Source organism: Myripristis murdjan, chromosome 5 (assembly GCF_902150065.1).
Source record: "Myripristis murdjan chromosome 5, fMyrMur1.1, whole genome shotgun sequence".
Taxonomy (NCBI): Eukaryota; Metazoa; Chordata; class Actinopteri; order Holocentriformes; family Holocentridae; genus Myripristis; species Myripristis murdjan.
Window position 1 is genome coordinate 11,308,241 of NC_043984.1, and position 13,789 is coordinate 11,322,029.

Consider the following 13,789-nt stretch of genomic DNA (forward strand, 5'->3'; position numbering starts at 1 on the left):
AGACAAATTTCCACACTGGGGGACAAAGCAGTTCTATTCTATTCTATTCTATTCTAACACTGACAGAATTTGATTGATTCCAGTCTTATGCAGATGATAGGTGTGGAAATAATCATTTATTTACATAAACCAGCGGTGCAAATGGAAAACAAGCACAAAAGATTTAAAGAAAACTTGACCTTTGGATCCAAAACATGACCATCCAAATGTGCATTCATATTTGCCTTTACTCTGCAAACATCAGATGTTTTCTTCTTATTTGCATCTCTATATATTCCTATAGGGACTTAAAGTATGTGCCACCAGAGTTTTAACAGTTTAATGGTGAGCTGATAGTGATCGTATACTGTAGGATATTAGTTACATATTAGATATATTAGATCATTTTAGCTCCCATGATTTTGAATAGAATAGAATAGAATAGAATAGAATAGAAGCCAAGGCAGAAAAGGTATCCCTAGTGTCACCAAATTCAATTAAAAAAAAAACAAAAAAAAAAAAAAACATATTATCTCAGCACATCACATCAATAAGCCAGGATCAGCATAATTTACAGCTTAATATTCCCATGGTGTCTGTGTATTTTATGTTATTTTCATATCCGAATAACTTTGCAATAAATGGCGTTATGCACAGCAGTGTAGGCCGTGGTTCTGCTGCAACACTTGCGTGGTGTCTTGTTAAAAACAAGCAAACAATCACACGACTATCGTCACATAAACTAAAAGTTAGTCTGTTCTAGCTTGGCATTTCTTATCATTCTGGGATGCGAGGTGTAGTCGTGGGACTATACAGGTGACGGCAAACCTTTTCACACAGGAGCATGTTAAGGAAAAAAAAAAAAAAAAAGACGCGCCTTCTTTTTGGTAATGTCACCAAATGATTGTGGGAACGTTTTGCTTTCGATGAACAGCGCGGAGGAGACAGGGGGAGGGCGCCAGCGGAGTTTGAGAGGGGGGGGAGAAAAAAAGTTTGAGTTTTCGGGTACCCCTTTTCAGTAGCAGCACATGAGAGAAGGAGTGGTCTGGGACTCGGGATAATGGAACCTGGGAGACAAAATGGGAGGGAAACGGGGCTCAGATTTCAGCTTGACAGGGGGTAAGGGGTTGGACTGATATTTGGGAATATACGAAGATCCATTGAAGGCAACGGGGACATAAAACTACAGTGCCTGGCCTGAAGCGGTCGGTGCTGAGTTTCTGCTGGGGTCTGGGTCCTGCCACCGGATTCCCCCATCGGTTTTGGGAAGGTTGAATGTTGAATGGTTCGGCTTTGTAACTGGGAACACACACACTAAATACTGAGAGAAGCCTCCGCTCCCTTCGTACCCTTCTTTTTTCTCCCCCAAGGCCCCTGCATGTCTAATATTTAGACATGTTCAGCTTTGTGGATTCGAGGACTCTATTGCTACTTGTAGCAACCCAAGTTTTTCTATTAGCCGTTGTGAGATGTCAGGAGGACGACCGTAAGTGGCAGTTTTTATTTATTTCTCTCAAAGATCTGGTGTGGCTGTTCTGAACAAATGCTAAAGTGCCAATGCTTACCATGAGATGCATATGAATGGCAAAACAGTTCTACCACTGAAATGAAGTGCTGTCATATTGTTTATTTTGTCGTCCTACATGCACGGCACCTGTGATTTGAATACCGGTTATTGTTTTGGTGCTTGGGTTGATTTGGTTATTCCTCCGCACGTTTTACGCACAGGTGGTGCCTGTTTTTTTTTTCCGATCAGCCGTTCACTCGGTTCACCCGTTGTTTGGAAAAGTGCTAACTGTGATGCACATGGTTTATAAGAGTGTTAGTATTATCAAGATGAATAATCAATATCATTGATGGGAGGAAACTTGACATATTATAGTTTGTTGATGTGCCTGGATGTGCGTAAAAGTGATGGAATGGGTTGTGGGACGTGGGCAGTTCACGTGAGATAACGCTCCAAATCTTGAGGGTTTGTGAGAAATTCAAGTTAACCAGTGATTAACAGTGTTTCATCATTCGAAACGTGATATTCCTAAAACAGATTATGCTCACGGTTTTAAGTTCTGTCAGCTCTTTGCCTCACTAAACTCCCTCCCTCTCCTCGCAAGTTGCGCCGCACCTGTGGGTGCTCTGGAGGCCTTGACAGGCTTCCCCTTTTAACTCCAGATCCACTTCATTGAAGTGGGGGGGCAAAAAGCGAAAGGTGGCCAGGCTCAAGGGCCTTTGGTGAAAAGCGTTAACATTCCTTTGCTGTCAGAGGGCATCGAGGCGGATCCAGGCTTGTTGGAGCGGAATGGTGGACTAATAACCAAAATGTACATAAAAACTTGATGTTTATTTAAACAGTCATATCATGAAGAAGCAAGTGGCCACGCTGTTCGAATTTATATGTGCATACTTCCTATTGTGTATGCACAGTATTGCGTATTTGAACAATGCCTTGCCCAGTCATTTATATTGGACTGGGATTCTTCTGCATCATTATTCATTTAAGTATAGTATCCGGAGGAGATATTTGAGAATGAAGGTATGCTGGTAGATTGGGGCCAGAAATAATGTTCCATATGATTTCAGGGTTTCCATCTGCTTAAAAGATTACCCTGAGAGACTGTGACAGTCAGCTTGGAGAGATGGGGAGAGAGGGAGGGAGAGGGTGGGGGAGAGAGAGAGGGGGACAGACTGAGAGAAAGAGAGAGGTGCCTGGAAAAAAATATAAGAAGGCTGTTTTTATTATTGTAATTCGAAAAGGTGCATTCTTTTGAGTCTACAATAGGTCAGGCATACCAACAGGCCAAATTAAAATTGAGAGAAATTGGTGTTTCCAAAGGAAAGTGAGAAAAGGAAAAAAAACTCAAGCCAAGACAAAAAAAAAAAAAAAAAAAAAAAATACTCGTGCAATTGCAAGTCTCAGGTTACCCTTTCAGAGATGTAGGCCCCTGGACATAATGCAAACACCTCTTTCCTGAGAGTTAACTGGAGGCAGATTTTTTTTCTGGGACACACTAAGAAGCCCTAAAGGGGCCAAAGAGTCTGGCTGTGACCCCAGCCTAGCAGGCTCAAAGGGCAGCAAACAGCTACTGGCTCTGAATCACCCAGAGGGGACAAGGGTCAGTTCTTTACCTCTCAATTTGGAGGCTACTGACTGACCATCCATGGCAGCAAAGAGGCCAGAGGGATAATCTGATGGGTAGGAGCAGTGCCCAAGCCTGTACAATACTAAATCCTCCTGTGTAGCAGCCTCAGCTGGAATTCAGAGTTGACCTGAATGTCCCAGAAGCACATCTGGGTTCTCTTTACCATTTGCATCATTCATTTCATTCCCCACTGGCAAATATTATGGCTACCAACACATGAGGGAACAAATTTACCAATTATTTTTAGAGTCTCTGTGTCAGCATAGTAACAATATGTACCAGAATATCCTATTTCAGAAGATTCTTTCATATTTGGTCCAGTGTGAGGACAGGTGCAGGCCTCTGCCAGTTCATAAGAGCCTATAAAACTAAATATTAAAAAGGCAAGTTATGTGCATGAAAGCTGACCATTTTCCTTTCTCTGATGTGTTTGAACTGGCATCTGACACAGCTATGGTTTCCAGATGGGGTTTAAAATGCGCCCTGTGTTTGTACAAGGCAATAGTTCGTGAATTGCCCACTCTGTCCCATTCCAGAAAGGCTTCATTCATTGCTGTTGAGGTCCGTGAGGTTACCTAGACTTAAGCAGGCCTCATGGGTAAATATAGCCACAGTACCTACCACCTCTCATCTCCACAACTCACCAGCCTCTTCTGCTCTCCATTCCCTGAGGCATCCCTCCTGGTGCATCAACCCCTTTCCCCCTCTCGGTGAGGGTTCAGTACTTCCAGTCAGAGCATGTGTTTGGCCTTGTGTTGACTAGTGAATAAGTTGTCTGACTGCAAAGTGAAGTGGCATGTGGCTCATGTCCAGTGAGTTAACTGCCAAAATTTGGCATTCAGTGTAATTTAAATCATGTACAGTTGGCCTATGGTTAGTGTAGCAGCATGCCCTGCCACTTCCATCATGCTCTGTTTTGTGCTGTTTGCTAATCTATGATTAAAAAAACAACAACAACAAAGAAGCAATCCCAGTAGTTTACATCTTATGAATGCAAACTCTGTGTTTCATGTTCAGCAGTTTAGGGCGTCTTCACAATGTAAACTAGGCTGATATTTTCCTTTGCAGTGCAATAAGGGGGGAATTCATGCACATGGTCTGTACCTCCTGTGAAGTTATCGGCTGTTTCTGAAATACTTGCACAGTTTGACTTTGGCAGTCAATTCTGTGGTGTTGTACTGCCCCCCTGTGGCTAATTGAGAAGTTGCAGTCTCTTGTGTCAAGGATTGGGTTTAGAATTGGTTATTTATAAGGTGAATCTTAGAACACGTTTTGTGTTTTGTAAAGGTTTTGCTGATGAATTAAATTTTGCACCGGTTTCATTAATCATTGTTAGGTGTAATGGGTGGACTGTGTGACTTCAAACTCTGTGTTTTTACATGCATCATCTTTGCTGAAGTGTCATTGAGCAAGAGACAGAATCACCTCTCACATCAGGTTTGGTGCACTGTAGGTAGCCAGGTGTGTTAACTTCCCTTTTTTTGGGAAAGTGGAAGAAAACAACATCCCACAGGGATCAATGAAGTATCACAGTATATTCTTACTGTTGGGAATACATTTTATGTAGACTTGTGCCTTTCCACTCTGGAATATCTGTGAATACACAGTGTAATTATTTTCTGTCTGAACAAACATTCGCCAGGTTGCTTTATGTCTAGAAAACATGCTATGCTATAAGTACTGGAATTATTGTTTATGAGTAGCAAACCTGATGCATAATCTCTTTTTTCCCTCCCACCAACTACATGCCTTGGCCTCTGTGTGCACCTCACTATGGTCTCACACGCAGAGGAGGATCCTTTTAGCTGTGTACAAGACGGACAACGCTATAGCGACAAAGATGTATGGAAACCAGAGCCTTGTCGTATCTGTGTGTGTGACACGGGAACTGTCCTGTGCGACGACATTATCTGCGAGGAGCTAAAAGACTGCCCCAAACCTGAAATCCCATTTGGAGAGTGTTGCCCCATCTGCGCAGCTGACCAGGCTCCACCAAGTGGTCGTAATTTATTTATCTCACACCTCTCATAAATAAATTACTGTAGAAGATCATATTGTTTCTTTTAGGGGGAGAAAACACCACTTAGGTATTAATCAAAGGATGGCCAGTTACTATTTAATTCCTTTTGCTTTTATCTTTATCCTTGATGCTTTCAGCAGGCCTACATGTCATCCTTTGATTTGAATGCTGTTTTTCTGCCCCCCAAACAAACAAATGACAAGGACAAAAAAAAGGATTGCAATGGCATTTCTGACTAGATTTCAGTGAAATGCTACCTCAACGTCATTTTTCCATAGCTGGCTCACCTTGGCCCCATCTTGCTCGAATCCTCTCTCCTACCCTTAGTATCATGAAAACATGTGGGAGTCATTATGGAAATACCTCACTGAAGCAGACGCGGCCTAGAGTTTCTACTCTATATCCTCTCTGTGGAATTTTGCAAATCTGATGTCAAAGAAATAGCTGTGACGGCCTGTTGAAATTAACGGTATTTGAAGCAGCTATTCACTAAACTAGACCGCTCTAACATTACTTCCTCATAAAGCATTAATAATGCCTGTAATGTCTAAACACTCTGGTGATCAGCAGTGGAAATATGGACAAAATTGGCTGAGGAGCATTAAATGAAATCAGAAGTGTCACTGTTTTTGAAATTAAATGGAATATGAAGTTCATAACATGCTAGTTTCATTTTACAGTAAGTTATAAAGCAACTAAAAAGAGTAAAGGCTTATTCATCAAGACTGTTATCTAACAATGCTATGGGATTGTTGAATCCCAGTGTTACTAACTCAGGGCTGGATTTTTCAGCAGCACATCTGAATCATGTTCATTCTTTTCATTTGCAACAAAGCAAAGATGAACTTTGAATTTGCTCTTGAAAAACCCAGCCTTCACCACAGTGATGTTCACAAACCAGTACTTTGAATAGGCTACTCTGATTCCCTTGCTTTATACATTACCCTTTCACCTGCTTCTGCATTGCCTTTGCTTTGAGCTCTTAAGATGGTGCTGCAACCAACACTTCATCAATCCTGATGGGCTCTTTGGGTACCAGGACTATTATCTGGTGGTGGTAGTTAGTGTAGTCTGATTTTGGAAAGTACACTTTGGTATCGTCAAGTATAGATTTTCTCGGCTTGAGGGGAAAATAAACCTTGTAGATTGTTATTTGTGTGCTTCCTTTTCTAACTGTGATCTGTTTCCACCTCTCCTCCTCTCCACCACACAACAGGAGCACCTGGAGCTAAGGTGAGATGCTGTATTATATGTAGATGCTGTGTGCATGTGTGTGCGGGTGGATATTTGTCATTGTGTGTTTTAAATGCAGCTCCAAGCACCTACAATTAAACCTGTGCCTGTCCCAGACTCAGATCAGTGCTGCAACATGAGCCTGTAGTTTATGGATTTAGGTGATGCTTTGATATAAAAGAACTTTGTCAGACAGCTAATAGTTATTTCCTGCCTCACTCCGTGTGCCATATTTTTGTGTCTGATGATACTGTAGCACATGTTTATTTCCAGGATGTTTTTGTTGACCAGTGTCCTTTTAAAAATGATTATTTTTCCATTGACAGAGTTTTCCAAATGCTCACCTATAGGAAGGGTTGCATGTAAGGTAAAGAGAAGTGAATGGATGTTTCCTAATTGCTGTCATTATGTTCTATCTGCCAGGGTCAGAAAGGCGAACCTGGAGACATTACCGATGTAAGTGAACAATATTGTGCATTCATCTTCTTTTTACCTCTAAAGAAATGTTTATTTGTCAGTTACTATAGAGTTTAAAACCATTATTTTGTCTTCACAAGCAACACTACCCTTTTTTGCATCCTAATTTTCAGAGGCACAGTGAGAATGCAGTATTAGTTCATAGGGTTGCATAATATCCTTGGCCCTTGGTGAAGTGTGCAAGTCCAGTTTAGTAATTAGTTGCAGAGAGAGAGAGAGAGAGAGAGATGGTTAGGGAAAAACTGAAGAATTCAAAGACTGTATGCCACCAGTCTACCAGAAAATAGAGAGTAAGAAAAGGGAAAGAAAAAGAGGGGAGGAGAGGAGAAGAGGGAGTGGTTGGGGGGCAGGCAGGGTCAAGGGGAAAGGGGGGAAGGAGGGGGGCTTCTCAGTCCATTAGGCCTGTTAGCCACTCGTCAGGAAGACAGCCAAGCACAATAAGAGCTCCATACGATCCCTCAGTAAAGATTCCCATAGGCCAGGAGAAAGAGAGAGAGAGTAAGGGAGAGAGAGAGAGAGAGAGAGCTTCAACGCTGTATATGGAAATACTTTACCCCCTTGAGGGAATAGTGGTCCATGGCAGGAAATAAGAAGGCACTGTTTATTGTGCGTTTGTTATGATAATGCTTTACCCGCAGAGATTAGCAATCAACAGTTCTGCTCTGATGGGAGATACATAAAATTTCCCTGAATGTGTAATCAGCAATGCAATTTAAAAAAAAAAAAAAACACACAAACACAATAGCTTACCTGTTCCGACAGATCTGGTACATTTAAGATTTAGACGTTCCTGTAAGCATTTTTCTAATTTAAAAAGTATTTACTTCGCCTACATGAAAACATGTGTTAGTATGCAGTTTTGAAGTATCTGCCATACTTGAATAAGAGACATCAAAAATTGAAGGTAGTACTTTATGAAAGATAAGTATGAAGCACTTTTTCCAATCCCTGGCACTCTCCCTGCAATGAAGCAACTATACATACAATTGTTAGCAAATGCTTTCTGACACATTATAATATAATGGTAAAAAACAAATAAGGATGCCATCATCTGTATACATACTTTAAACAATACATTCATAATTTGGGAGAGCATGTTAAAAATGTTAAAATGTTAAAGTCACCCTCATATATGCTTACTATTACTGTAAGTTAAAGTGGGTTAGAAAGCATTTGTTAACTTTTTACATGCCACTTGTAAACGTTTCATTTCAAATAAAGTGCCACTCAAATCCAGTGTAGTAATACTGAAGCCTTACCATGTTTTCTTCCTGTCTTTCCTTGTCTTTCATTATTCAGGTTGTAGGACCAAGAGGACCACCTGGCCCTATGGTATGCACTGCTCTCAGCATTTCCACATTCTTATTCAATTACCATTCCTAGAAGCCATATGCAGTTTGCTGCATGCAGAGAGAATTGTGTCCAAACTGTGATTATATAAGATACCGTATGATTAGGAATAATCACTAAAGTATTGAGAGGACTTTGTTGCCCATGACATTCACATGAAATAGAGACAGCATATAAAGTAAAGCTGTCACGACACTAGCAGAGTTCATGGACTACAGCCATCTCTTCAACCCTTGAACATGCCATTCACTGAGATAACACCTCAAGTTACCAGCTGCTGCATCATCTCCTGTTCACCTATAGGGCCCACCGGGAGAGCAGGGACCACGCGGATCAAGAGGAGAGAAAGGCGAGAAGGTGAGATTGACACATAAATATTACCCGCTTGTCATTTTCTCTATGAAAAAAAAATAGATCTGTGAACTTACACTCTGTTCCCTTGAAAAGTACAGCATGTCCTATTGAATCTGATAGTGTTAGGTCTTTGAGGGGGCTGAAGCAGGGCGGGGAGGGTGGGGGGGTATCTGCTATAACTTGCAGGTTTACAGAATGGTAGCCTTTCATTGAGCAGCTCAGTCAAGCCAGTCATGTGTCGTTTCCATTAGGCTGTGTGGTCTGCTGCGGGCTGGGTTGTTTAACAGATGTGGGCTGTCGGAGACACATAATGTAAACCTCTGGCTGCTGCCGAGGCCTCAGTCATTCAGTGTGTTGCTGTGCTGGTCGGGCTTTGATCATCGCATTAATCTAACAGCACTTGGAAGAGATAATGATAATGGTTGCAGATGTGTAGTTTATGGCTTGTTGTTGTCTTGTTTATGTATTTCAGCGCAAGGTGTGTTGATTTTCTCCAGGTTGAAGTTGCTTTATAGGAGAAATTTTAATGAGATTGTTTCTAGCATTATGGCCGTTAGAAAATGTCTGATTGCGTGTTCCTGGAGGTGGCTGTTGTTTTCTTTACAGAGTTAAGTGAAGCAGTTGTGAGATGATAAAGTGAGCATACTGAGTCGTTTAAATGTGTAAGTGCAAAAGAAATATATGGCCAAGCTATAATAAGCACAAGAAATCCTCTCCATCTTTAATCCTAAAGGAGCTCATCAGTTGGAATTTAATTGACTGCTACTGTTTAAGTGTGCTTTCATTATATTTTTATTACTAGAAATCCTAGCATTCTTACTGCATTGTAATAGACTGGACATTCTTCATCATGTGCTATCACTTGTCGTGCTTCTTGTATTACTGTATGTCATTTTAATGTATCTGTAGCTAAATTCTGAAACATGTAAAGCCGTAAAGTGTTATAAGCAGCAGATTTAGTACATTTATATTGTAATGCATCCTCATCAAACCATTGTTTGTGTGGCTCAGCAGCCTTTGAGGTGTTCAGTGCATTCTTTGTTTAGTATTCCCTTGCAGGGTAATTTGTTGCTACATGCAGTGTGGTATGACGATTAGTATCTGTTTTAGCCTGATAGTACATAGTCCCTGCAGAAAAAAAAATACATTTTGCCATTTTTGTTGTCATATTTTGAATTGTAGAGTTGACACAGGAGTTAGATCAAAAGCAACTTTTAATTACCTGTTTGGCAATGCTACTCAAAGAGACATTCATGGCATACTGCTGTTTGCCACCAGCAGGTGTGAGGTTTTGTCAGGTTCCTTCATGCACAATGTCAGTGCAGTTTGCACAATGTTCAGCTGGGTATTGCACTTCTTTCTCTTTGTATCTGACAGCTGGAGTTCAGTGGCACAGCATCTACCAGCTATTGTGGAATGGTTTAAACAAATTACTTAAAGTGTTCAAAAGTGTTCAAATGTTGATACCCATACTTACAAGTAATGAATGATAAATTCAGCACTTTCTTTAAATGCATTTCCCTCACTTCAGTGCAAGAGCAAGACATTTCCCTTGCTGTTTGTTTGGCATTTAATAAAGTTTAGCAATTGGATTTGTGCAAAACTGAGGGATTATTTGTGTTTTTAGCTGTCATGAAATGAAATGAAATGATATGATAATAAACACACTACTTCAGTTATTATTGCCTGGACCACAGCAATGGGGTCTGCCCTACAAATGCGGATGTCTGTCACTGACTCTCAGAGTGATGATGTTAGACCACTGGTCGGCCGAATGTTGGAGTTTCCCATTGGCTGTTGCTCTTTCAAAATGAATTGTCATGAACAGTTTTCAGCTCGTTCCAAATTCATCACATATTAAGACAAGACCAGCCGAAAGGGCTGCTTCAAGAGTCTTGCTTTGGTGTTCAATTTCTCTCTGACCAGTCAGTGGTCTGCAGTGTTTTCACGTCACTTTTTAGTATCGCTCAACCTCGATGGAGGTGGTTCCAAAAAATTACCAGATACTATCCACAAGTTTTGCCTGATGGAAAATCAAAAAAGTCGAGTACAGATATTAGAGATTTCATATGAAAAACCAATTGGCAATATTTAACTGTATAAATAATCAGGGTTTTAAAACTGCTGTCCACTATAGCCACTGTTCATGGAGGTCAAAATCTAGTTACAGCCCAGCCTTGTTTTAGTTGCACTTAAGAGATTGCAACTATACATCTTTCATCCCAATTTTTTGCCAATCTTGTCATCATTTGGTACAAGTTATTACAAAGGAAATAGACTGATAACCTCATCAGCAGGTCGGTTCTTTCTTCTGTTTTTGGTTTTCTTTTCATTTAAGTTTCATTCATTTACTTATTTTAGGGAAGCCCCGGTCCCCGTGGCAGAGATGGCGAGCCTGGTACCCCCGGAAACCCCGGCCCCCCTGGACCTCCAGGACCTAATGGACCCCCTGGCCTTGGTGGAGTAAGTATCCTGTGACAAGCAGGGGGCAGTGGGGCTCGCACTATAGACAGAGCCTGACAGGTTTAACAGGGCTGAGAATGGGTCCATTTTTGACTGGGTGGAGGAAGCGGGGAGACTGGTAAAACAGTGGAGGCAAGAAAACAAGAGCACAAAAGAGGGGGAAATTGCTGGTATTGGGAGGAGGTAGAAAGACAACCGTATGGGGATACAGAGAGAGAGAATAGATAGAATGCTTTTCATTCTTTGGGAAAGAAAAGGGGAGAGGCTGTGGGTTGAAGCGAGGGGAGCCAGAGGTAGTATGATAGACTTGGGCAGGGAAAGGGAACAGGGGGCTTTTTTGGGGGGGAAAGACAAGGAGATCCTTTGTGAAGGAGAGAGAGATGAAAACAGTTCTTACGCCCTTTGTCTCTCCTCTGTCTGCTCTCTATTCCCATCAACTCTGCTGTTGACAAACACTTAAAACCTGATCCTGTCTCCTGCCAGAAAGACAAGGGCATCCTGCAAACTCTGCAAATCAACGATAATGCCTTTGTCCTCCGGGATAAATACATTTTTAGTTTATCTTAGTGATGGTTTTACTGGTGAATTCACCTTGGTCTTTTCTTGATGGCCATTCATCCTGGTATTTAGCCACAAAGATTTAGACTGCAGCCATTATGATCAAATCAAAGATCTAATAACAAGATGCCACAACAAATGCCACCTAATCATTCTCCCTCAATAATCTGTATTTCTCTCTTGACTTCCATAGAACTTTGCTGCTCAGATGGCTGGTGGATTCGACGAGAAGGCTGGCGGCGCCCAGATGGGTGTGATGCAAGGACCAATGGTGAGAGAGCGATGATGAGACCCACTGCCACTGCCATGCTCTTTTTACAATATGCTGCTGAACCTGGGATGTTAAATTTCGGAAGGGTCTAGTGGTTAGAGAGACCGTCCTTCATCTGGATGACCTGGGTTAAAAGCAAATCTCTGAATCCATGCCAGCTGTTTTGTAGCTGATGCTGCACACTGACCTTACTGGATGGAGGCAAACAGAAAAGAAACCGTACAGGGATCAGTCAAGTTTCACGTTATTCTTGCACACAACAACAAGGAGATGGACATTTTCTGAGACCATGAGATTGTTTTTCAACAGGAGAGGAGATACCCTTTGAGGATATAAGATCAGTTATGACCTAAATGACTGTCCAGACTAGCGTCCATGATAGCATCCTGTTTCATCAACATTTTTTGTGTTTTTGGGAGAAACCTCATGGCATCCTGTAAGAGTGGGCTCCCAGTGTTGGAGAAAAGAATCTACCGCCTTCTGGGTCCAGATGGAAAAACAAACACCTCCCATGGAGTACAGAGGAGAGGTTTTAGAAACCGAGGAAACAGCCATTGATTGTTATTATTTTTCAAGCCCATGACAAACCACTACCGCCGCCGCCAGCTAGCTGGCATGACAGATTGCCTGTGCTGGAGTAAGAACACACTGGGAGCTATTTTGGTTTGGAAAGGCACAGCGCAGCTTGGCACTGGCTCAGCCCAGCTGAAGTCTGAGACACCAGGAGGGGGCTGGAGTCTATCAGATCCCCACAACGAGCAGCAGTCTCCTCTGTCGGTCCATTTGCGTGTCTGTCTGAGTGCCGCTTGCCACAATACTTGGTTCTTTTTGAAGTCAGCCCACATTTAGCTTGGGATTTGTGAGAATGATGAGTGACAAGACTGGACTAATGCTTAATCACAAGTCAAAGTCATAACCACCACCCGACTCACTGCACCCCTCCCCATTCATACACATACATACCAGACACTCAAACAACACTCTCTGTGAGATGTGAGCACACACACATACACACACACACAAACCTACATACTGTATGTGCATCCCCTAAACGCACATATAAGCAGTCTTGAAGATATAGAACCCCATTGATGGGTCCCTACCCATTGCGATGTTGGCCTCCCCACCCACTGAAAGGTGACTTTCATTCCCCTCTGAGAACCACTGTGTGGTGCCACGTTTTGATGTTTTCTTTGGCTGCCGTCCCAAATTTCTCATGCCTAATCATGATGCTGAAAAGAGGGTTTATAAAAAGAAGTCTGTGGAAAGGAATACTTCTTTTTAATCCATGAAGAGGGTTGTCACAAGCCTAGTCAAAGCTTTTTTTTTTCCACAGAAGAACTGGGAATCCTGTGCGACTTAATTGACTCCAAATTCTACAGTCCATCATTTGTTATACAGTTAATGATTTTCCGTTGTTATGTGTTAACAACAGGGAGAGAGTGTGAGAGGGATTTGGCTCCTCACCTCCATGCAATGAGATTTTCTCGTGCTGAGTAATGAGGCATGGAGTTGAGGTAAAAATTGCTTTGACATGTGATTCCAGCCAAAAGCCCTCACATGGCAGATTAAGGTTCAGTGAGACAGGATTTAGCTGAAGAAATCACACCCCCTATTTTAGTGCCTACAATATAACTTTTATGGGATGAAGCATTCATCTGCGGAAACAGTTCAGTATTGTGCTGTTTTTCTTCCCATGAGAAGAAGTCATGTAGAGTTCAAACACTCCTCTCAGGAGTACAGCACTACTGCCGATGACCTTTGAACTGTAGAAATGCACAGCAGGTAGGGAAGAGAGAGGCTGAGAGAAAGGGGGAGGCGGTAGATGTGGTGGTTGGGGGGGCTGACAGTGAAACGACTAGAAAGGAAGCGAGAGTCTGAGCACCACAGTGGAATTCCAAACGATTTATGGATTTGACAGGCTGAGCCGCTAAGTTTTTTTGTACC

At 42.0% G+C, this 13,789-nt stretch overlaps 1 protein-coding gene across 3 annotated transcripts in view; it reads left to right on the plus strand.

Moving 5' to 3' along the window:
• Positions 1–1,177: 1,177 nt before the first annotated feature.
• Positions 1,178–13,789, plus strand: part of col2a1b (collagen, type II, alpha 1b) — a 56,388-nt gene continuing 43,776 nt past the window's right edge. The window contains exons 1-8 of one of the 3 annotated variants that reach the window (XM_030051880.1): positions 1,178–1,465; positions 4,906–5,118; positions 6,353–6,369; positions 6,793–6,825; positions 8,146–8,178; positions 8,500–8,553; positions 10,912–11,013; positions 11,765–11,842. In XM_030051880.1, coding sequence (XP_029907740.1) covers positions 1,375–1,465; positions 4,906–5,118; positions 6,353–6,369; positions 6,793–6,825; positions 8,146–8,178; positions 8,500–8,553; positions 10,912–11,013; positions 11,765–11,842 — 621 coding nt within the window. In that variant the 5' untranslated portion in view covers positions 1,178–1,374. The remainder of the gene's footprint in view (positions 1,466–4,905; positions 5,119–6,352; positions 6,370–6,792; positions 6,826–8,145; positions 8,179–8,499; positions 8,554–10,911; positions 11,014–11,764; positions 11,843–13,789) is intronic. The other 2 variants (XM_030051881.1, XM_030051882.1) reach the window with 2 other exon arrangements.